We start from the raw sequence: 23,481 nt of genomic DNA on the forward strand, positions 1-23,481 counted from the left end.
CGTGGTGCTCTCTCTCACTTCGTGGCTCTATTCTACTTCATCGTTCATTTTGCATTGTGATTGTTTTGCTGGCTTAGTCTTTAGATGTGAAGAGAAGTTGATATCAATGCAGAAAGAACAGGGGATCTACCATCCTTACACCTATAAATTATTTGCTGAAATTGTCAGTATTGTGTGGCCCATTTACATCGCGGGTGGATAACAGACTCTTTAGACTCTTCCAAGGTGTTTATTGGCCTGTAGCTCTACTGATGTTGTGGGTGTGGTTGGTAATTGACGCCTCGGGCATTAGCATCACCACTTCGCACTTTCCCGGTAATTAAATAAGTGTTGTAGATACCCATTATTTGGTAGCTAGTTTCTTCCTCTCGCACAAAAACCAGCATTCCTTTCTCTGAAAAAATACCAACAACAGACCACATTCAATCATGAACAAGTACTATTTGTTCTTTCTGTTCCTGATAAGTGAAATTCATTTGTTTGTTTGAATCCAACAGACACAATGTACGCGGACTTGAAACGAATCTTGATGACCATCCGGACAAATCGATATGACAGTACTCGAATCTTGATACCAAAGGCACTGGAGTTGAACTAGACACTGACACATATTTGATAATAGCCTCAAACACCGATAGGTTCCTCAATTTTGGAACAGCTGGCAAGGTCATCGCCGCGATTCTCAGCGGGTGACTATTCTGAGGGATATTGTCGAGACCTGAAACTGGAGGGAAGAGAATAAGGAAAAGAATGCGAAGAGGCTTGAAGACAAGGAGAACAGCAAGGCCCTCAAAGTAGAAACCGAGACGGTTTTGCGGAACCGGATCAAGGCGCTGGAGACCCAGTTCGAGCTCTCTACGCTCCAGGAGCGTGGTAGATCGCTCGCTCGAGAGACCCGTATGATCTTCAAGTCTCCTCGTGTTTCCGCTCTGAAGTATCGCCGTGCTTACCGCAACTTTGTTCCTCACTCAAGCCCACGTGAATCAGCTGGCTTTCGTTTACGAGCCTCAGAATGAGACCAAACATCCCGTCTCTTTTCAAACCACCGAGAACTCCGTATCTGGAGGATAAAAATGTCCGCCTCGAGGCAGAGCAAACACAGACCCGTGAGAATACCTGCAGGCTGTATAGAATTTCGTACAAGACCAAATACTGACCGAGATGAACTAGTTCTTTCTTGCTATCGTCATCCCCTCCTCCATCGCTGAGGGCAAGGGGCTACTCACCTGCTTTCGTCCAGCCGAGGTAGCTGGGTATTGCAGGGAGAAGCGATTCCTCGGCTTTCACAAACCTCAAAGCGGAGAAAACAGTTGTTCGACTCAATGAGGCTACGGCAGTCAGTCAGTCTTTGAGGGAAGCGGATACCAGGAACAAGGAAGTTATCAGCTATCTTGGGACCAGCTCATAGATCTCTCAGATTCCTCTTAATTATCTCTCACCCCTGCTTCGGAACTGCTTCGGCTGGCTCAAACCTAGCGAAAGATATAAAATTCTCGAGTTTCCTTCAATTATCCCTCACATCTGCTTTAGAGTTGGGTTAGTTGACGAGACCTCTTATTCATGAATATACAGCGATAGATCTTCAAAGCTAGCGCGTTTGCCACAGGGCACGAGGCATGGCAGACATGTACAACGTATATTTACAGCGGTCTACAATAAGACTCCAATAAGGCATTTGACACTGGCGTCTATGTCGTGCCCCATCATGCTACTTACAACCATCTTTCTGACTTGGTGTTCCACAAATCTGCCAACTCGTGACAGACATCGAAGATATACTACCCAACGCCGAGAAGGTCCTAGCTGGACAGGCCGAATTCCAGGATTTCGAGCAAGTTATATCCAGACATAACGAGTGGATGATCGCCAGAAACGATTTCTTCCAACAGGTGAACAAACTCGCCGCCCGAGTTGAATGTTACCACTCCGAAAAGAGGATTCAAAATGATCAGGATCAGTATGATGATGGTGAAGTGTCCTTGGATCGTGGCCTCGATACCAACGATGAAGACTTCGAGGCCCAAAGTGACTGGACCTTGTTCGATATGAGATCTCCTTTAGCTTCTAATATTTCGGAGGACATCAACATGGACTGTATGGATGACGCAGACGTGGACACCGACCTTGAGTTGGTTGAGTTCTGCTCCCTGAGATACTTGCCGGTTGGCATAAGACCCTTGATGAGTGGATCTGGCGATCATAAATGGCCATTTATCTAGCTCAAATACACGCCATTTAACAGAATCATTTGCTGCAATCCTAGGAAGAGACACCAAAATAATTCCATACGTTTCCATATGTGGCTACATACCTAGGTAGGTCCTCGTTCGACCCGACTAGCCGGGTTTGAGTCAGAGCCTTAAGTGGATCTCGCGCTTACAGTATAATATCCCATTGAGGTCTTTCAACGAAACATTCAAATTTACTATAGAGTATCACTACAAATGAAGCTGTATAGATAGATGCCTTGGGAGTGTTGAGATCTGATCATCTGCTAAGGTATTACATACTCTGCACTTGCCCGCGTGCCCCACGCTGCAGCAAAACAAACAGCGCTGACAGTCGACAATTAGACCAAATCAACTCATTACAAGTCCCGCAGGCCCATGGGTGACTGACAAACAATACCGAATAATAAAACATCCACCCCGAGGTCTTGAAAAAGCACAATGGCGCCAGACGCCGACCCCCGTGTCCCCGCATACCCCTCCATCAAAGAAAGCGATAACGACAACCAAACCGATAACACAAGCAGCGGGACAGCAAAACCAGCTCCAGAAGCGGAAGACCAAAGCGCGCGCATCAGCACCACGCTCTCCAACCAGCTACAGCAAGAATGCAGCGATCTCCTCTCCGAAGTGGACGCCTACCAATCCCTCCTCGCATCCACGCTCCGCAACCCGCAACTCGTTGACGTGCGCCAGTTCCGCACAAACGTTCATACCGAGTCGAAAATACTGCAGAAATTGGGCAAGCAGATTGAAGAGGCTGTTGCGAATACTGGGCCGCAGGATGATCCAGACGTGGAAATGAGACTGGTGCATGCGCTGCGGTCGTCGAATCTGCCGTTCTACCAGGCTGTTTGGAAGATCGCGAAGGGGTCTTGTTCGGGCTTGCTGGCGCTGGGGAAGAGGTTCTATTGGGAGGGGGGAGACGAAAGCTACGCTGCGGGAGAAGGTGAAGGGCATGCAGCCTGAAAAGCAGCCGAATAAGGATAAGCGCAAGAGTGTGCTTGTGGATATTGTTGCGGATGATGGGGAGGAGTGGGTTAAGGTGTCGAATATATCGGAGAATCGGCTGCTGTTTGAAATGGCAGAGAAGGGATGGGACTGTGATAGTGATGAAGAGTGGTCGGATGATGGCAAGGGACGGACTGTGTTGCAGAACTCTGATGACGAGGATGATGACGATGAGTTGGAGCTCATTAAGCTAGCTCAGGATCTAAGGAAGGCGGCGAATGCTACGCGGGTCAGGTATAAGCATCCTCGGCCTCGGGTTGTGATACCCAGAATTGAAGAAGGAAGTGTTCCTGAGATTGATGCTATTCTAAATCGAATGAGGAGCTATGGAGTTCAAGTTGACTGCCAAGGTACTTTGCCAACGAAAGCTAGTGATTCGTTGACCCATCTCCTCCCTCAACCGTTCAGGAAGTTCTCTTCCACTCTGAATATCGACTGCACTCTCCTCCTTGCCTTGGTGTCTGACCTGTCCCACATCAAGGACATTGTCCCATCACCTCTATTTCACCGCGCCATCATTCGACAAATTGAAGTTGAAAAGGAAAAGCCACTGCTGGCGTCTGAGCTCTGGCCGGCCATGAATGATCGCAAACTGATTTCCACCACGGGAGCCGCGGTGCGCTTTCGAGAGATTGTCGAAACAATTGGCACAGAAACGGAGAAGAGTCGAACTCGATTGCTGCTAGGAGAGGAGCCGTATGAAAACCTCGACCGTGAGGCCATATTGCAAAAATTCCAGGAGTTGTCCGACTACCAAATTCCTGCAGGGTGGCAAATTCCTGTGAAAGTGGTTGAAGCCCAACAAGTCATCGAAGCGGCCAAGACAAAGGGTGATCTACACCCCGTGGTACATGAAGTTGAGAAAGACTTGTCGGATATCAACAAGAGCGTGTTTTTGTACGGTTGGGTCACCGGGTTGACAACCATTTCCAGCAATCGTACAATCGACAAGCAAATCGAGGCCACAGTCGAAAGTAACAGGAATAACGACGATGACCTTAGAGGCCCAGATGTTTGGATCTGCGACACAGCACGGAGTTTGGTGGGGAAAGACAAAGATAGAAAAGCGTAAACATAGAGAATCGCTCATCTGCTGTGTGTGTTGAGATATAAAAAACTCATTTTTCTCAATCTCTTACAAATCGTAAACATGATGGTGTTCTTCGGCGGTGTGCTTTGGCTTACTTTTCGGAAGATTTGGCATGATCTTCCGGTATCCAAAAGGCGATTTCTTTGTCGGCACTGGCGATCATATTGTACCGAGGGTTCCATTCTACCATGGCGATGCGTTTCGCGTAGTCCAACCTGTGAGTGGGCTGCAGTGTAGGTTCTGCCTCACTCGCACGGCTGATATCCCATACAAGCATACCAGGCTGCTCACCATTTCCGCCAATAACGAATCTACCATCGGGGGAAAAGCATGCATCCCCTTGTCCGAGGGGTTTACCGGTCGTGGAAATTGGTGCAGCACGACCAGAGGCTCCGCCCTTCCCAGCCAAGAAGGCCTTGACTGTTCCCTCGTAGGCATCTAGAACGTAGTGGCCGTGGTAGTCTGTTCCAAGCAGCAAAGACTTCCCATCGTTAGAGAACTCCAATCGAGTCCAGGCTCGTCCCCGTGTCGACGGCGTGAATCTCTCTTCCCACGGCGCAAGGTCAAAGGTGGAAAAGGGCGACTTGTCGAAGTTGCGGAAATCGTAAAGAAGCACGACGGAGGTAGATTGAGAGGCGATTGCAATCACTGCGCCGGAATTATCAAAGGCCGATAGATATGGGGTCGCAATTTTGAGCTTTCCCTGTGGGTTCCTTGAGTTCAGATCCCACAACGTCACTGTATCGTCCTTGCTGCATGAAAGAAAGGCGTCGCTGGCGGGAGAAAGGGCTAAACAGGTTACTTGGTCGGTGACTCCAGTAAAGTATCGAATGTAGCCCTCATTGTGAAGGTCCAAGAGTCGCAGATTGTCTATAGATGGTAAGTTACAAAGGCTCGGAGCGAGGAGATCATGTCACTTCACATACTGTCAACCTTAGTACTCGCATGGAGGACTTGTCGAGAGTGGTGGGTGAACCGCGCAAGGTGAACGCCATATTTTTTGCTAGCAACTGATTTGGTAAATTTGCCCTCTTTCACGTCGTAGGTATGAATGCTTTCGTCACTACCAGCGCCGACTAGATAGTCGCCTTGGTCATCAAAGTCTAGAGAGGTCACGTATTTCGACGGTTCTTTCTTGCAGGGGTTAAATCCCTGGAGCAGAGCATCGTCAGACAGAGTCTAATTGGTTTAATTGCCTACCCAAACCTACCTTGGCGGGACGAAAGTTCGAAATAATTTCCGTGATTTTCTGCGATCTGAGGGGAGCTTGGGCGGCCGGAGCCAGTTGAGGTGTTGATTGTCCTTCGGTCATTGCGAGTTGTGGATAGCTTAAGATTATTGGTTCAGGTTTTGTTGATGTGTTGAATGTCACACATAGTAAACAAGGAAACAAGAGGAGAGGCAGAAGGAATTTGGGTGTATGGAGGTGACCTTTGAAGCTCCGAGCAGAGCTCCGCGCGACTGCTTTTTTGCGCGACTCACCGCCTACGGATATGGTGATCGCTACGCCGATGTACATTGTATGTATTCAAACTATTGCACCTTGAATTCCTCTGTGACTGCAGTCATTGACCCACTGAACAATATCTTCTCATATGTTTTCTTCTATATCATTTCTTGTTTCACCTTAGTCCAAGTTGTCATCCTAAATGTTGCCCTTATGGCCACTAAACTCTGCCGTGAACAGCATTTCACCGCCCCGCTGAGTAAAATTCCGGGGCACCGAGGCCGGAGGTTCAGGCACAAATTGACCAATGAGCGGTTAGCCGAGTTCGATTCGCCGCATGTAAGCTTTTATGTATCTCGCTCTTGACTTCACTTCTTCCACAATCGGGAGTGAAGACATTGTGTGTATCCTACGGCATATAGATTGTGGTTCGTTCGACTATACAGGCTCGATATATTGCACATACCCGGAATCTCTTCCTTGGCTGGACAATATTGTATCGTCATCACTTGCGGGTCCGATCATCCTCCGCTAACCGACGAACCTGAATCAGTTCTCTATTCACCAAGGGATTGCCAATTGACACCATGTCTACTACTGGAGGGTATGTTTCAACTGTGCGCCAAAGATACGCTCGAAATTTGGCACTGACATTCGGTTTAAACAGAGCATTCATTGCCGGCGGTATCGCGGCATGCGGTGCGGTCACCGTCACTCACAGTTTCGAGACGGTCAAGATCCGGTGGGTGTCGCATGGTTCCTTTTCGTTGCGCGATTGTACTAACGGATATGATTGCGATATAGCTTACAATTGCAAGGTGAATTGCAATCCAAGAATGAAGCCGTGAAGATGTACAAGGGCCCCCTGCATGGTGTCAAGGTCATCCTGCAAAATGAGGGACCACGGGGTCTGTTCCGGGGTATCGGATCCGCTGTAAGTGATCTTGCTAATTTGTTCAAGTCCGAGCGCATCAAGTTAATCTCAAGACTCTAGTATGTGTACCAAATTCTGCTTAACGGCTGCCGTTTGGGCTTCTACGAGCCCATCCGCTCGACCCTCACATCCGCCATCTACAGCGATCCCAAAGTTCAAGCTCTCAGCACCAACATCGTCGCAGGAGCTGCTTCAGGTGTTATCGGAGCCGCTGCGGGATCGCCCTTTTTCCTTGTGAAGACCCGCCTCCAGTCATACTCGCCCTTCCTCCCGGTTGGCACTCAGCACCACTACAAAAACTCGATTGATGGATTAAGTAAGATTTACAAGAGCGAGGGTATCAGGGGTATATACCGTGGTGTCGGTGCTGCCATGATCCGTACCAGTTTCGGCAGTGCTGTCCAGCTCCCCACATACTTCTTTGCCAAGCGCCGTTTGACCCGCCACCTGGGTATGGAGGAGGGTCCCGCTCTGCACCTGACCAGTAGTGCTGTTTCTGGCTTCGTCGTGTGCTGTTTCATGCACCCTCCTGGTAAGTCAATGCATACCGTATGGGCTGTACCGGTTGGTAACTGACTTTATCTCTAGACACGATCATGGCTCGCCTGTACAACCAGACTGGTAACCTGTACGGAGGTGTTTTTGACTGCTTGCTTAAGACCATCCGCACTGAAGGTCCCCTTGCTATTTACAAGGGCTTCTTTGCCCACCTGGCCCGCATTCTGCCCCACACTGTAAGTACCGAAGTCAACCCTCCCCTTTGTGATAAGATCTAACCCCCCGCTTCTAGATTTTGACTCTCAGTCTGGCGGAGCAGACCAACAAGTTGATGCGCCGTGTGGAGGATCGGGTTCTCCCCGACTCTTTCCGTGAAGGAATCTAAGCATCTCACGATCATTATATCAGGGATCCCAATTCGCGAGATCCATTACCGCCATTTGCATGACTTGGCTGGGTTTTTGTTGTAAGAAGTTCTGGGCATATTGCTTTGGATTGGGCATAGAATCGGCGTTCTTCAAAGATTACCCCATCCGGTTTTCTTTTAGAGGGGAGTTTGTACATATCAGTCACACATAAGGATGTCTTGGCACGATCGGTTTCCCTGACAGAGATCGCGAAACGCGAGAACGCGCTAACACGTGGCTATGCAAGGCACCGCCCCTACCTCCACCAGAGTATGTGGGGTGTTGCCGGCGCATCGAAAACCTCAAACTGGGAGTGGAGCTCTCAAACTTGCAAGGGATTTGCCACATTGCATTCAAAAGTTTGGAGTTATAGCAATTGAAGGGTAGAGTGGACATGCCTTGCTTCCTACATATTTATATTGTATTACAAGTAATATATTTTACCACGCCATGAAACCCAGTTGTAAGATTCCCGGAGCTTTGGCACTGTGCTTGGGTCGATCACCCTGGCTATTATCAACACGCGAGCTAAGACAATCGGCGCTTTTTCAGCTGGTCCACTCCTCGAAACTTCTGTATGGAGTAAACGCTCCTTCATTCCTCTTTGACAGGATCTGCCACATGTCAGGGCGGTTGCTACCTCTTGACTTATTTGACAGGTTCAGAATCGGAGTATTTGACAGGCTTCAAAGCGCTTCTAAAATCCAACAGGGATGAAGGGATATTCCTTTCAGGAACGCGTGTGGGGAGCTGAGCTGAGCTGAGCTGACACTAACCCGTCAAAGAAAGTCTAAGAAACCTTGGAATAAAAGGTCTATTGACGAATCGGAAGGAGCAATCTAAATCAAGAGCTAAAGCAGGGCCAATTAAGTCCGTAAAGCCGGATTGTTTTCCTTGTCGCGTCGCGCGTTTTTTGGCCTTTCTTGGCTTATCAGATCAAGATGTGGAGACAAATTACGTCGGAAAATTGGAGACGCGTTACATTGTACAACGTACATACATAAAGTATGTTACAGAATGGTGTGCTTAATCCTATATTTGTTGCATCTATTCCGCCATTGACGATATTAGTAGATTCAATATCATAATCTACAGTACTATATAAGATGTAGCAATATTCGAGCACAATCATTCCCAGCAGGGTTAGATAAGATCTCCGAATGCTCAACAAAACCCAAACCACTCAATTGTAAAGTATCTGCACAAAAATGGATCCTAAGGGGGGCTGGTATGGAGAACAGTATCCTTTCGGATGTTGCTGGGAACCAAGTGGCATGAGAAATTTTGTGTGTACGCGCCCGTTACCTAAGCAGCGCGGTATCACGTGCGACGTGACTTTGCAAGTCGCGCTAAAGAAATCGCCAGGCCTGGGAGTACTTAATCGACTTTCTTTTCCCTCCATTATCCCACCTCGATTTCCCTTACTACCCAAAGTTTTGCTCATTTTTACTTGTTGTACTTTGAAGAATTGTCCTATCATCCTATATTCCTCAAATACTTCTCTCAATGGCCGCCATAGTCACTCCCTCGAAGCAGGTACGTGATGTCACGGTTTTTGCCTCTCGCGCTGAACGCGTCGTGGACTTCGATTGAGCTAACAATTCCCCTTCCTTAGGCTGCTTCCTCCCTCGAGAACCTCAAGATGAGCGACTCCCCCGCTAAGAAGCTTGACTTCGGGTCGGCCGGCAAGGAAAACGTGTCTGCCAAGGTCCAGTCCGTCGACGCCGTCGAGAAGCCCACTGAGAAGGCTCTTGCCACCAAGGCTGCCCCTACCATCAAGGAGCTTGAGGCCACTGAGCCCCTCCTCCAGGAGAACCCCCACCGCTTCGTCATGTTCCCTATCAAGTACCACGAGGTAAGTCACGTCGTCGACGCGTCCCACGCGTAAAGTGGTTGGAGTGGAGATGACTAGCCATGAACCTCGACGCTAACCCCCACTTCCAATAGATCTGGCAGATGTACAAGAAGGCCGAAGCCTCTTTCTGGACCGCGGAGGAGATCGATCTCTCCAAGGATCTTCACGACTGGCACAACCGTCTCAATGATGACGAACGTTACTTCGTCTCTCACGTCCTTGCCTTCTTCGCTGCCTCCGACGGTATCGTCAACGAGAACCTGGTTGAGCGTTTCAGCGGAGAGGTCCAGATCCCCGAGGCTCGTTGCTTCTACGGTTTCCAGATCATGATGGAGAACATTCACTCTGAGACTTACTCGCTGCTCATTGACACCTACATCAAGGAGCCTAAGCAGCGCACCTACCTATTCGATGCTATTGACACCAGTAAGAGTCCCTACTCATTCTCACGTGGAACATTTGACTGACATGACACCTAGTCCCTTGCATTGCCAAGAAGGCCGAGTGGGCCATCCGCTGGATCAATGACAAGGAGTCCACCTTCGCCCAGCGCCTGGTTGCCTTCGCCGCCGTTGAGGGTATCTTCTTCTCCGGCTCTTTCGCTTCCATCTTTTGGTTGAAGAAGCGTGGTCTGATGCCCGGTCTCACTTTCTCCAACGAGCTTATTTCTCGTGACGAGGGTCTCCACACCGACTTCGCTTGTCTGCTGTTCTCTCACCTCAACCACCGCCCCGAGCCCAAGGTTGTCGAGGACATCATTATCGAGGCTGTCGGTATCGAGCAGGAGTTCTTGACCGATGCCCTCCCTTGTGGTCTGCTCGGCATGAACTCCAAGCTGATGTGCCAGTACATTGAGTTCGTCGCTGACCGTTTGCTCGTCGCCCTTGGCAACAAGAAGTACTACAACTCCACCAACCCCTTCGACTTCATGGAGTCTATCTCCCTTGCCGGCAAGACCAACTTCTTCGAGAAGCGTGTCGGTGACTACCAGAAGGCTGGTGTCATGGCCTCCACCAACAAGAAGGAGACCAACGAGAACGGCGAGGTTGTCGCCAACGACGGTCTCAACTTCGATGAAGACTTCTAAGTGATGACTTCGTCTCTTCAATCTCCCCCTCTCGTTGTTTTATACCCTCTCCCCTTTCACATGATATCACGTTGTTTTTGTTTCATTGATTGATGCTATTTCCGAAGGCTCGCATGGGAATGGCGTTTCACTTGTATTTTCTCTTCTCAGTCTGTCCAGGCCCTTTTGGTGTCAATATTGGATGGCCGGTGGATTTTTTGTATCTAAGCTGGTTGAATCACTTCTATTTGATATGTACGGAGCTTGTTTGTAGCTATAATAAAGTTGTATGATTATTTGACTCAATTGCCGCCGTGAACATTATTCCCTCATTGAAACACCATGCTTTTCAGTTTCATCCGACCAAAATTCTTACATACCTATCTCAATTTAACAGCAGTATTGGTTCCATGATTCAAGAACCTCTCATACGTACCTGAGTACGTATACACGAGAGCAACAATAATAAGGAACCACCCAAATCAATTCTTTTTTATTCTTTTAACCCAAAGCAAATATTCTACCGCTTCCCTTTCCCGCCCTTCTTCTTCCCCTTCGCACTCTGCCCCTGCTGCTGCTGCTGCTTCACAGCCACCCCCTCCTCAGCCGGAGCCGGAGCATCCACCATCTCAACATCCCCACCAGCAGGAACACCACCGGATAACCCCAATCCCGCAGCATCAGCCCCGGCAGCCAACTTCCCCAAACTCGTAATCAACCGACTGACCTCCTGCGCCTTGTTTGTGCGGTACTGCAGACAGATTCCCGTGCCCGGGTTGAATGTCTTCAAGGTGAGTGTTGCGATTGGCGCGGCCGGCGTGGCGTCAGCGCTCTTCTTCGCTTGCGACTTTTGGATACGCTTCGCATTGCCTGGTCTTGTCGTTGGGAAGTTGTATTTCGTTACTATCCGCGTCTGTGGCTGTTAGCTTGCTTGCTTCGGTTTGGGTGCGCTTCTGGTACGTTGGGTTCGGGGGTGCTGCTTACCGCTTCGGGGTACGCTTGTAATAGTGAAGCGGATTGTTCCAGGAAGGCCTGGGAGGTTGGTAGGTAGGGCATTTGAGCGGTTGGGGTGGCGAGCGCCTGGCTCGCTGCGTTGGTGTTCGGGGTGGGTTGTGGAGGGGGGATTGTGCGTCCTTGCGAATATGGTTGGGTTCGTGGTTTTGTGGGAGGAATTGTATTTGTACTTGAATTCGTGCTCTGGGGGCTTATTTGGTGGGGTGTTGGTTAGGAATGCTCGGTGGTGGAGGTGTTATCGGTGTGCTGGTGTCTTTTTCCATGTCTTGGCACCTCTCTCCGCAAATCTTTACTTCACATTTATATCTTTGTTCTGCGGTATGTGAGTGAGGTTGAGACTTGCTTTCTTTTTGTATTTAATTCTATGCTTTGTTTTCTGTTTTGCTATTTTTCTATCTGAAAAGAGGTCAACATTTATTTTACAGTTCAATTATGTGGAAACTGCGCTCACCGTCGGTTGGACCTACATCCTCCTATGCTTTCAATGCTTTCCTCAGGACCCCTGCACACCGCTCATAGCAGCTCCTATGAAGAACGGCACTTGACCTTTGAATTTATTCCTTTCCTTGGACATCAAGATCAATCGAGATGTCATCAATTGACCTGCATCAGCCGTACCTCACTGACTCGATACGGGAAGTCAAAAAAAGCTCCTGGCTAATCTCAGATGCGCTTCTTCTTACTCTTTCGCCATCGTCGCTCCCGGACAATATACCAATCGGCCAAGTATACTGGGGCGACAGCAATGGGGGGCATTTCGCCCTCTCTCCTGCACCTGAGCCTCTTCCAGATTCCAAGCCCTTACTAAAGACTCATCTTCTATCTTCAAAGTCCACGCAGTCGATAACCAGGCGGCAGTTTGAAGGGCAGGCGAAGCCTTAATCATGTAATAGATTATCCTAATGTAACTAGAGAGCATGCTACTTTAGTTTCTCAAAGTCCAACAGCCGCAGGGATTTGAATTTCTGAATTATCTCTATCATTTTGAGACAGACTCGCGATAATGTCTCGTCTTCTGGAGAATTCCCGGTTAACTTCTTCATGAGGCCTAGCCCAACATAGATGAGGTTCTTCGTCAATATTACATTAGTAAGGTAGCAGATGTATGCAATCACTTCGCAGCATAGAAGGGCGACATTATTAGTGGTGTGGACGGACACCAGCTGTTCGAGCGTTATATGCATAAAGGCAACTACAAGACAGAGGATGCCCTTGCTCCACAACAGCCTCTAAAATTTGTACCGAGATGTCCATGATATGTCTAGACTTGTCTTCTATCATTGCGATCTTAGCCCTAAGAACCTTCTTGTCGATTTGTCGACCGGCTCGCTGGGCATCATCGACTGGGAGCTTGCTGGCTGTGTCCCTATTGAATGGATTAAAATGAAATTGCGAGTCTCCGCAGGAATGGATTTCGACTATTGGGAGGATGACTCTAAAAAGGACTGGCGCCGCCAGGTCGCTCAGCATCTGAAAAAGATGGAATATAGCGATGTTGTGGATGCATGGTGGGAGTTTCAAGACAGTTCAAGGACTATAGATATAACCCATCAACTATAATATTTCAAGAAATAAGTTCTTTAGATAGTAAAAGAGAAAAGCCTAATCGGCAGACGAAATGTATTACTTGAAACTATACTAGGTACTATCTCTATCTCAAGACGATTGATATCAAACATTTTTATTGTATCTGATATTATACAAGTCCTGTTACCAGAACTCAAGGCAAATAAAATATACACATTAAACAATATAATATCCAAGATCATGACCAAAATGACAACACACATCCTTTCTCCAATTTACAACAGCCACTCAAGCCGCAACAAACCACCACACCATGAGTGCAGAACACATAAGCCGAAACTCATCAAACATAAGAACATAAAACATATAAACATATAAAACATAGATCATAGATCGTAATCACAATAAACACAAACCTAAGAAACCGGCCGATGACACTGAGAACAAATCAGCTTCTGCTTCCCATCCCGCCCCTTGACACTGCGGAAATTCGTTCCGCGACAATTATCGCACTTCAGCACATCATCCTCTGGCTCCCCAGTCGAAGAAGTGTAATCACTACTCAAGACACTACCCGCAGTACTGAGCTTGCGCTCGCGCGTCCGAATGCTATCAGGACTAAGCAGGTCATTCGAGTTGCGGGACCGCATCGCCATAGCGTCGTGCGTGATCTTATTCCAGTACGCATAGCTATGGTCACCCTGCAACCAGAGCGGATTATCCTTCGTCTTACCGCTGGCCAGGAGCTCGGCCGAGGACGCGGGGATCCGGTTTGGGGACGTGACTTTGGTGCCTGTGGGTTTTGCAGTTGCGGTTGCAGATGCGCGGGCGATGTCTTCGCTTGGTCGGGTGGTGTCTAGGCGGGATACCCGCGGGGAGGAGGGTGGCGAGGTGGTGAGCGCTGAGAGGGATTCGTGCGGGCCTAGACTTGATGGGCGGGAGGAGGAGAGTCGGAAGGTAGGGGGGCGGTGATGGTGTTGAGGGGACGGGCTGCGGGTTCGCAGGCCAGAGCGAGACCCATCTACGCTGGAGCGGCCGCGGACAACGGAGTTGCGCCAGGAGATGATGCGCTCCGAGGGCGTTTTGTGCGTGGATTCTTTGCCTGTTGAGGAGGCTAGGCTGTTGCGGCCGGAGTTTGTGCGCCGTAGGATTCGCCGCGAGATGCTTGAGTTCGCGTTCCAATTCTCGTAACGCCGTCTGTGGTATGCGCAGTCTTGACGGAGGATTTTGACCTTGCCAGAGTAGTCTGCTATGACTATTATATCGCCGTCTGGGTGTTTGGACCGGGCGAGGTACGATGGTGATTCGTGGGCCATTTTGCTGATTATTGATAGGCGAGGCGCTGATGCAGAGCGCTTGTGTATATTTCCATTCCCTTTGGACGATGCTGCTTCCTTTTGTGAATCTGCTGACTCCGGGCCCAGTAGGGCTACTGGGGGTGGATTGCAGAGGTCGAAGATCGGGTCTTCGGATAGTGCCAGGGCCTGTTTGGTTTGGGTCGGTGCCGTGATGGCAGCTGTCACCATGGCAGACTGAGTCTCGAATACCTCCACGGCACGCTTATCGGAGTCTCCTTCCACTGACCCAATTGACCATACATATGCCCTGCGATCCTCACTCCCACATATGATATGCTTGCCATCGTCGGTGAAAGTTGCCCTAATCTGACTGCAGGTGTTCTCGTTGCCGCGGAACTTAGCCTCCAGCGATCGATCACGGAAGTCATACATCCGAATGCGGGAGTCATTGCTAGTGACCAAAAGCTTGATGTTTCCTTGAGGATCATCCCGAGGCACCATCATGGTATCGATTCCTGTGATTTTACTACCCTTGGCATTGCGCCCACGGGCCGATCGTACATGTATTTGAGAGGATACCTTGAGACCTTCCGTGTCGTATATGTTGAGCATCCCATTGAGACACCCGGCAATGGAGTATCGGCCATCTGGGGTGAATGCCACCGCAGTAACCATGTCAGGCACAGCTGTCACAAAAGCCACGCTCTTATCTGGGATACTCCACAGACGCAATTTCGTATCGAGAGATCCGGCAAGGAAGAACCGGTCGTCGCGCGGGTGGAACTGAATCGAGGTTACAAAATCACTGTGCTGGAAACAGCAGAGACATTCCGGACGAGATATATGCCAAAGTCGAACTGTCTTATCCATCGACGAGGAAAGAAGAAAATTGTTCTGGGTCTCATCAGCATTGCTTTTCCCGGGCTAATGATATTTCTCGTTGCATCACCCACTTTACTCCAACTCAAGTCCAAAATGCTCCCCGTGTGACCCTCATAAACCCGGATGGGCTTTTGCTGGAAAACAGGAGCACTCAACCGAGGATGATCGTTGGCATCTACAGGTGTTGCTTCGTTATCTCCATCAGCCTCCTCGCGTTCCTCCGGTGTAGATATGACAGTCCACACTCGGACTTTTCGGTCTTGACCAGCAGCCGCCAGATATCTGCCATCTTTGGAAAATACCAGAGCCCAGACCGCTCGTCCAGTATGTTCGCCATTCTGAGTCAAGGCGGACGAGGTGGATATCCGTCTATCTGCAACTTTGGGTTGTGGACCGGCGCCCTCCAGCTCCTGTGCGAGAAACACGCGGTTGAATGTCTTTTCCTTCTTATGGTGGGCTCGAACCTTCAGGTATTTGGATGGAGCAAGGTGCCGAGGAATAAATCCAATTGGATGTGAAGTTTCGATGGACATGCGGCTCGCCTCAGGCTCCGAAGTCTCATCTTCTACTTCAGACAACTGGTCCTTTTTCTTGGTTTTGATAATCCGACTGAGGAAAGATACACCTTTTCTATATCCGAGATAAACGGAGCAAAGGTCAGTCGCTGTAATATATGGTTGCCGAGAGAATCCTGGGGTAATTTTGAAGTGGACTATGCGCGGGGAGTTGCAAGTCAAGGTCTTGCACGCAAATGTATGGCAGCATAAACTGTCGACGTGACTGATGGTTTCCAAGACAGGTTCGCAGGTCTAAAAACTCACTTCTTCTCCTTGGGGGCCTTTGAAGTAGGCGATGAATCTCCTCGTGCAGGACTCTGTTCTGACTGGCCGTATTCGGAGCCCACGGCCTCTTCTTCGTATGAGGCCTTGCCCAGTAATTTCAAGGGAATGGACTTTTGGGTATTGGTGCGTTGGATAATGTGCTACAGTGACGATAGTGCACGGTCCTCGTCAGCTCAACTCTTGCATGTTCGTAACCGCATTCCAGCAATTAGAGTACAGCCAGCACATGACCATGCATATATCGACCAATCCAATAGTCCAATCCTGCGGGTGCGGTGCGGCTGAAAAGCTCACCTGTGATAATGGGTCTATAGCACTTGATTCGGTTTTGGTCTCGTGGACGGTATTCGAGGTTGAATCTCGGAGAGGGCCACCAACGGCCGGTGGGCGCCGGGTATTTCGCTGGGCATCTTGCAGACTATTACTAGATCCCGATGCGACATCCGATGTAGCTGAGCCTGACAGCTTGGTCAGTATGGTTCTAGATCATTGGTGTGCTGTTGCTTTGGGTAATTTGATGCGCTGCTTGTGATAGGCGGGCACAATCCAATGCCAGGTAGAACAGAGAGAAATTCCTAGACCCGGCCGGATTCAAAATTTCATGATTCAAATTCCAACTCACCGGGAAATGTCGAAGCTCGGAGAGGGGATGATTTGTCGGTTATCGCGGTCGTCGCGACTCGGATTTGGAGATTGTCGCTTCCCTCCGCCATGTCGCATCCAGTCGCATGAGGGGTATATAATATAAATGGAGAGACAGTACTATATACTATACAAGACACATAAGATACAAGAGAGCGAAGTACTAAAAACCAAGAAGAAAACGGCTTAAGCGAAAGGCGATAAGCGGCAAAGACCGGATAGTGGGCAGATGACATCAAAATGGTGGAGTAGACCCTTCTGTTTCAAGGCTTGGTGAGCTTATGTGCTCGAACTATACTATATTATAAGTCACTTTATACAGGTCGTTGTTTTAAATTTACTTGTCATTTCATTTTATTCTATATGTTTTGATTAAATACGCGACTGGAGCTTTCTCGCCCGGTCCTTGGCAATGTCACACATACCCTGTTAGAGTCAGTATAAAGAGAGAACGAGAACTAATCAAAAACATTACCTGGATAGTCTCTTCAATCTCACGCTCTGCATTAGCTCTTTCTATCCGTTCGCGCATTTCAATCATGATCAAGTCCCGGCTCCGGCCATTAACAAATGTGCTATAAAAGGTCAGCATTCATCCGTGGATACCACCTAGTAGTCACTAGCACACAACCTACACAAATCGCAACCCGGGGAACTTCTCCTCGTATTCTGCGTTCAATGCGCGTAACTTTTCCGCTTGCTCCTCTGCGCCCTCGTTCAATTGGGCTTGTTCCTTCTTGCTGAGCTCACTCAAATGCTCCGGGTTGGCTGGGGCCCGGCCCAGCCGCGGATGCGAGCCGAGAATGCCAAACAGCACGTTTCGGTCAGTTGAGGAATTCCGGGCTGACAGTGCAGACATGCGACCCCCTACCGCATCAATGAGGGCCGTGTATGAAGAGAAAGTTTGGTTGGCTAGCACAGGGATCATCAATTGGTGGAGTTCTGGTGATGGTTCAAAGAGTGTATCTAGCACCCGGAGTTGACCTTCCTGGGGTAGGGTAGGGATCGTCGATATGGGGGGAAGGTCGGCCATTTTATGGATTGTGAGATAGTTTCAATATCACCAAACACAAAACGAAGGGAATGTATTGCAATTAAGTAGTTTTCCACCACACCTTCGGGGGGCTCCGATGTAGTTGGCGGGGGCGGAGAACAGCGGGAATATTTTGTACGATAAGAACTGGACACTCTATATATACATCCATGATACTATATATTCTCTATTCTATCGACTTTCAAGTTCTTTGTATATGTATCCCTATATGGATGTTGTGTACTATTTCAATCGAGTCCAATGTCACTCAATACCCTATCTACCTATGAGAAATAGGTTACATCGAATCACAATCCCAAGTTCACCACGGAATACTCCATAGTTAACCCAAGATCAAAACAATTCCAATGAGATCATTGCATTCCATGTGGACAATGTACGACCATTGTACTACCATAGAACGTACTTCTGTACATTGTCACAATCCACATATAAACTACTAACACCCTTCCCTTTAAAAAGCACTAATCCCGAAGCTCCGCGTTTCAGAAATGACAAGTTAAATTGGGATAAACCCAAAGGTGGATCGTTTCCGAGAAATGAATGGAAACCCCCTGAACGGATCAGGTTCGTACCCTATCAGACAGTATCAGCAGTAATGAAACAAACTGAACTGCATGAAATTCTTCCCAATCTGCATTTGGGTCGTGAGATCTTGAGATCCGATCAAAAAGTTTAGTGTGGTCTAACCGCTCTCCACTTGGCCAGACCTCTTCTCCCTCCTTTCTCTCTTTCCACCATTCCCTTCGGCTTTGCGCCTCTTACAGCCGTCCTCCATGCGGCTCACGTCATGTCTTTAAATGGGCTCGATACTGCCCCCGTCGTCGAAGCCTACCAGAGTGCCCTGGCTGACGCGGGTGGGTGGTAAGTTTGCTCGGCCCCTTTTGCGCCCAGTGTTTCAACCCGCGGTGTAACAAATAGGAAAATTCAAGATCACTAACTCCTGTTCTCGCTCTGTTTCAGGTTTCTATTGCGCTATACTGCAAGAGATGAAGTCGCGCTATTCGAACGCGGCACTGGCGGGGTGCCCGAGATCCGAAATGCCATCGACGCATATGAGGAATGCTCGCCGCTCTACGGCTTCCTACAATATCGCCGTAGGAAAGTGATCATCCGATACATGCCCGAGGGGCTATCTCGTCTCATACAAGGTATGCCACTACAAGAGATATTTTCCACCACAATCCACGCCATTGGTCGGTCTAACCTGTCCCAGCACGAAGCAACGTTCAATTCCAGTCCGTCACCGACAAGTTCACCCCAAACGACACCGTCCTTCCTTTGTCCAAAGCCTCCGACCTCACGGAAAGTGCTTTGTCGTCCGCATGTCTCCTTCATACCGCCTCGACCTCAGTTACCTCCTCTTCAAGCTCCCTCCGCCGGCGCCGCCTGATGGAAATCACAGAAGATGCAGAGGAAAATAAGGATGAGGCCGTGAAACCGGTTTCATCTCCTCAATCAGAAGCCCGGCAAAGATCAGGGAGCATCAAATCAGAACTTACTGTAGTCCCGCCACCCACTGAACAGCCTGCTGAACCTCCCATCGAATTACCCACATCACCTGAAAGTGAAAAAGCGCCGACCGACTTCAAACCCCCTCCGTCGCGAGCGAGCTCCAAGGCCGGAACCTCTATAGGAAGTCCAAACGAGCCACAATCGGCAACAAAGTCCCCTAAGTCGGTTGACTCAGGTCTCTCAAGCTCCAGATACCGAAACATCTTGGATGAATTCCCCCGTCCTTCAGAGGAGGCCCGAATGTCAACTCAATCCGCTCGCCCGTCACTTCAAGAATTGGAGCGGGCCGCTGGGTTCACTCCAAAGGTCAAGCTAGGGCCCCGACCGTCCGTAGATAGCAACGGAAGGCCCCGCACGTCAGGGAGTACCCGGAATCCGGACCAGCGACCTGTTGCATCCCTGCCAACGAATATGCGCTCTTCTTCTGTTCGGAAGACAAATGCTGATGCCCCCCGACCCCGATCTCAGGGGAGCACCTTTGCAACTAAACCCACTAGTCGTGTTCCGCCGGTCCCACCCCTCCTGGTTCCACCACCGTCTTTTCCTATTTCGAGGCCTCAGCTTTCCCCTGGAGCCAAATCTCTTGGGGCGCTCTCAACTTCTTCCGGTTTGACTCCTGAGAAAGAACGTTTGATGAAAGCCTTGCAACAACGAAAGAAGAATATGGCAAAACGTGCAGAGGAATCAAAGAAGAAGCAAGTCACTGAGAAAGAGGAGCTTAAACCCCAAAAGGATGTTGCCAGGGACCAAGACGAGAACAAGGAGAATATCATTATTCAATACGATGAACCCGAACTAGATCAACATGAGACTGAGCAGGAGACAATACTTCAAGATCAACATTCACTCCCTTCAACCCCTTCAGGTCTCGTCACAGAGCCTGTACTTGAGTCAGCTACAGATCGTACCCCTGAACCTGTCCCTGAACCTGTCCCTGAACCCGTCTTTGATCCAACACCTGATTCTGCGATCATCACCGATCAAGAGGAGGTTTCTCAACCTCTCGAGACATCTCAGGCGGAGCCAACTGCCAGCTCGGATGTGCAATCATCCTCTCCCATCTCAGAGCCTGTTAACGATAGTGCCTTCTCGACCGAACGTGTTGCTGAACTCGAGGAGACTACCCAGGTGGAAAAACCGCAGACAACCCCTGAAGATGAAACGCGCACTGGGCATGAGGAACCCGCAATTTCTGGTCTCGCCCCACCTACCTTGAATCATGAAGTCCCACCTCAAAATGAATCCTCGGACGCCCCGCAACCTGATTCAGAGGACGTTCCCGGAACACATCTCGAAATTGAACCCAACACAGATCTTCCTATCGAGGGTCCTTTGGATGAATTTGTTACAGCAGAAGCCCCCGAATTGATTCCCCTTCCCGCCACTCCTGCCACTCCCTCCGTCACCCCTCCAGAAACCACAGACACCGAACCCCAAGTCGCCCCTGTTTCTGTCTCGGTCCACCCAAGCCCGGCAGACGAATCCGTAACCTATCACTCACCAGCCGTGAAAGCCGAACCTTTAACCTTGGACCAGAGGCGAAAGGTCCACCTAGAGCCTATCCAAGTGCTTGCTCCAGAATATTCGGACGACGACAATCTCCTTTCGGACGATTCTTTCATGGAGGAGTTGACTTCGGCTACTGTGCAGGAGGCCAGGCCGGTGTCCGTCAAATCTCCCAACGGCGGCGACCATGCTTGGAGAAATTCCCGTGCGGTCTCGAGCCCCTACTCGACGGGTTCCTCGTCGGCCATGCAAGCGCTTGCAGTGGGTCGGTCGATTTCTAGCTCCTACTCTGAAACTGGCCCCCCTACGCCCGTCCTCATGGCCAAGAAAATCAACGTCTCCTCTGGCATTTCCAGCCGTATCAAAGCTCTTGAGAAGTTCTCAAGCCGCGAGGGCACTCCTTTGGGCGCCAGTCCGGCCGCAAGAGCGCCGTCGGCCTCCTCGTCTTTCGAGAATCTTCGCAAGCGAGCATCTATATCCTTGCCTGGCGGCAATCAGGAGACTACTCCCCCGGGAACCATGCATTCCGCCCAAGGTCGCGAAGACTTCAATCGGGCCCCGAGCTTGAACCGTCACGATCGTCGCATTTCTGTGGATGCCTTGCGCCGCGCCAATTCGGTCTCCGTGACGGCTCATATTGTCCGTGATGCAGACGTCTCCCCTGGGTCTTCTGGAATCGAGCCCTCGGAGTCTGACGTCCTCAACCTCCAGGCCAGTCCACTGACCGTAGAGCATGAGACACCCGAAAAGCCCCTGTCCCAAGTCTCTAGCATCGATGCTGTCAACCGGGCTCAGGACCGAAGCATGTCAATGTCATCCAATGGATCCGGCCGCCCGTCTTCGTCTCGCACTGCAAGCCGCCTCTCCTTCTCTTCGCGCTCTCGAACAGACGAAACCACCCTTTCTGCCTCCCCCACATCAGAGGACAAGAAAGCATCGCGCGCCTCTCGTCTCATGCGCCGCGTCTCATCAATTACATCTACATCTCGCCGCAGCATAATCGGCGCGCTCAGCTCCCCCGTCAAGGAGGAAGGGTATGCTCCTACATTCGCGAACGGTTCCAGTTCCACAGAGGCACCAGGATCGACTGGCTCGCGTACTTCGGAGCCAATTGACATCGGAGAAGTGAACGTTCAGTTCCCCGAAACGCTTTTGTGGAAGCGCCGAGTCATGCGCATCGATGAAAACGGCTATGTGGTTCTCACGCCTGGCACCAACGATGCCACCGCCCGTAACATGACCAAGCGCTACCATCTCACCGAGTTCCGCACGCCTTGTCTGCCCGATGAAGATATGCAGGAACTGCCAAATAGCATCTTGCTTGATTTTTTGGACGGCAACACGCTCCAGTGTGCTTGTGAATCTCGACAGGGACAAGCGTCCGCTTTGCAGAGTAAGTCCTTCGCATGTTCAGTTCTCGGAGAAGAAAAGACTAACCATCCACAGCTCTTGTCGAAGCCCACAGCGCCCACCAGCAATAAACACCATTGGTAAACGAGCAGGAATTCTCACGCCGACAATTTACTTCCACTTTTCACTCCCTTTTGGGTCATCTTCGCCCGCTTTCTCTTCTTTACTTCTCTTTTTTTCCCACTGCACAATTGCATAGCTTTCCTTTCCTTGTCTCCTACCTGGATGGATCCACCTCCCTCCACCCTTCTTCGGCATTAACACACATTTCCTATCTCTTTAACTCCTGAACTATCTTCTCCTGTACCTCTATCTCTATCTCTATCTCTATTCTCCCTGCGTATGTGTGCGATATATGTGGCATGTTCTTGGTATACCCCTGAAAAAATTATCTTCGCTTCTCTTCTTCTCTTTCTCAATACCAATCTACTTTTGATCACTATATATTTGATGTTCCTCCTTATTTCGGCTTTCGACTCTAAATCACATTTCGCTTGGTCTTCGCGTGCATATTTGTCGTATTACTTATTATTTTATTTTCTGTGACACTCTTCACGATTATATTGCATACTCCTGCTCCCTTCTTCCATCAATTGGCAAGATGGCCGAGTTGGTCTAAGGCGTCAGGTTAAGGTCCACCTTAACTCAATAACTGTTTCCAGTTTCCTGATCTACGTTGTAGGCGTGGGTTCGAATCCCACTCTTGTCATTTCTTTTTTGCTTTTTGTTTTTTTGCCATTTCCCTCTCATCACCTTTACTCGTATAATTTTCTGAAAGTATTTTTTAACAAAATTCGTGAGGCCAGATAAGTAAAATATATGGTTCCGTCTTGTTCAATTCGACAAAATCTAGGTGGCATGTCGAAGGCAGTAAGTTTTATGGCTACAGGCAAAAGTGGACCGGATATATATCTACTGCTGTAAACATGACTATGCTGTATAGTGGCACTTCACCTATTTCAAAGGCTGGCATAATTCAATAACACTCAGCAGCCCTGGAGGCATTGGCACGAATATCTTGATATCAAGACATTGTCTAGCACATGAATCATCATGGTTATATTACGGATGTTCCCACACAAACAAGATCAAAACCTTGGAACATAAAACGAATAAAGTGAGACAGGGATGTTTCAGCATGCTAGAATTTAGAAAGCCGAATGATTTGTATTTCGATGTATCTTGCAGGGGTATCGAAGCAGAAAACAGGTGCCTCTTAAAAAAAATCACCAGCAATAACTTACGGCCCGACCCC

At 49.3% G+C, this 23,481-nt stretch overlaps 9 protein-coding genes across 9 annotated transcripts; 6 read left to right on the top strand and 3 right to left on the bottom strand.

Annotated features, from left to right (window-relative positions):
• Positions 1–502: 502 nt before the first annotated feature.
• N7529_002689 (uncharacterized protein) lies at positions 503–2,219 on the top strand (the record flags this gene model as incomplete). Its single annotated transcript, XM_057238217.1, has 4 exons — positions 503–557; positions 623–689; positions 731–978; positions 1,765–2,219. 4 exons carry the CDS (start codon positions 503–505, stop codon positions 2,217–2,219), a joined length of 825 nt encoding a protein of 274 aa, XP_057100828.1.
• Positions 2,220–2,669: 450 nt separating this feature from the next.
• N7529_002690 (uncharacterized protein) lies at positions 2,670–4,311 on the top strand (the record flags this gene model as incomplete). Its single annotated transcript, XM_057238218.1, is given in 2 exon segments — positions 2,670–3,133; positions 3,147–4,311. The coding sequence occupies 2 exon segments, from the start codon at positions 2,670–2,672 to the stop codon at positions 4,309–4,311; spliced, it is 1,629 nt and encodes a 542-aa protein (XP_057100829.1).
• Positions 4,312–4,420: 109 nt separating this feature from the next.
• N7529_002691 (WD-repeat containing protein SWD2) lies at positions 4,421–5,641 on the bottom strand (the record flags this gene model as incomplete). The annotated part of the gene is made up of 3 exons (XM_057238219.1): positions 4,421–5,199; positions 5,256–5,481; positions 5,540–5,641. The coding sequence occupies 3 exons, from the start codon at positions 5,639–5,641 to the stop codon at positions 4,421–4,423; spliced, it is 1,107 nt and encodes a 368-aa protein (XP_057100830.1).
• A 722-nt stretch (positions 5,642–6,363) lies between these two features.
• N7529_002692 (putative mitochondrial oxaloacetate transporter (Oac)) lies at positions 6,364–7,593 on the top strand (the record flags this gene model as incomplete). Its single annotated transcript, XM_057238220.1, has 6 exons — positions 6,364–6,380; positions 6,444–6,518; positions 6,581–6,710; positions 6,771–7,242; positions 7,299–7,444; positions 7,501–7,593. 6 exons carry the CDS (start codon positions 6,364–6,366, stop codon positions 7,591–7,593), a joined length of 933 nt encoding a protein of 310 aa, XP_057100831.1.
• A 1,528-nt stretch (positions 7,594–9,121) lies between these two features.
• On the top strand, positions 9,122–10,557 carry N7529_002693 (ribonucleotide-diphosphate reductase subunit RNR2; the record flags this gene model as incomplete). The annotated part of the gene is made up of 4 exons (XM_057238221.1): positions 9,122–9,151; positions 9,231–9,470; positions 9,563–9,896; positions 9,950–10,557. 4 exons carry the CDS (start codon positions 9,122–9,124, stop codon positions 10,555–10,557), a joined length of 1,212 nt encoding a protein of 403 aa, XP_057100832.1.
• Positions 10,558–11,056: 499 nt separating this feature from the next.
• On the bottom strand, positions 11,057–11,592 carry N7529_002694 (SRP9/SRP21 family protein; the record flags this gene model as incomplete). The annotated part of the gene is made up of 2 exons (XM_057238222.1): positions 11,057–11,449; positions 11,521–11,592. The coding sequence occupies 2 exons, from the start codon at positions 11,590–11,592 to the stop codon at positions 11,057–11,059; spliced, it is 465 nt and encodes a 154-aa protein (XP_057100833.1).
• A 1,215-nt stretch (positions 11,593–12,807) lies between these two features.
• N7529_002695 (uncharacterized protein) lies at positions 12,808–13,110 on the top strand (the record flags this gene model as incomplete). The annotated part of the gene is made up of 1 exon (XM_057238223.1): positions 12,808–13,110. The coding sequence occupies one exon, from the start codon at positions 12,808–12,810 to the stop codon at positions 13,108–13,110; it is 303 nt and encodes a 100-aa protein (XP_057100834.1).
• A 383-nt stretch (positions 13,111–13,493) lies between these two features.
• Positions 13,494–17,774, bottom strand: N7529_002696 (Oxo-4-hydroxy-4-carboxy-5-ureidoimidazoline decarboxylase; the record flags this gene model as incomplete). The annotated part of the gene is given in 8 exon segments (XM_057238224.1): positions 13,494–15,269; positions 15,329–15,887; positions 16,079–16,118; positions 16,131–16,239; positions 16,394–16,557; positions 16,722–16,803; positions 17,217–17,316; positions 17,377–17,774. 8 exon segments carry the CDS (start codon positions 17,772–17,774, stop codon positions 13,494–13,496), a joined length of 3,228 nt encoding a protein of 1,075 aa, XP_057100835.1.
• An 811-nt stretch (positions 17,775–18,585) lies between these two features.
• Positions 18,586–22,297, top strand: N7529_002697 (uncharacterized protein; the record flags this gene model as incomplete). Its single annotated transcript, XM_057238225.1, has 4 exons — positions 18,586–18,659; positions 18,759–18,946; positions 19,012–22,209; positions 22,263–22,297. The coding sequence occupies 4 exons, from the start codon at positions 18,586–18,588 to the stop codon at positions 22,295–22,297; spliced, it is 3,495 nt and encodes a 1,164-aa protein (XP_057100836.1).
• Positions 22,298–23,481: the final 1,184 nt, after the last annotated feature.

The sequence above is a fragment of the Penicillium soppii genome, assembly GCF_028829465.1.
Source record: "Penicillium soppii strain IBT 18220 chromosome Unknown utg000003l, whole genome shotgun sequence".
In the NCBI taxonomy this organism is placed as follows: Eukaryota; Fungi; Ascomycota; class Eurotiomycetes; order Eurotiales; family Aspergillaceae; genus Penicillium; species Penicillium soppii.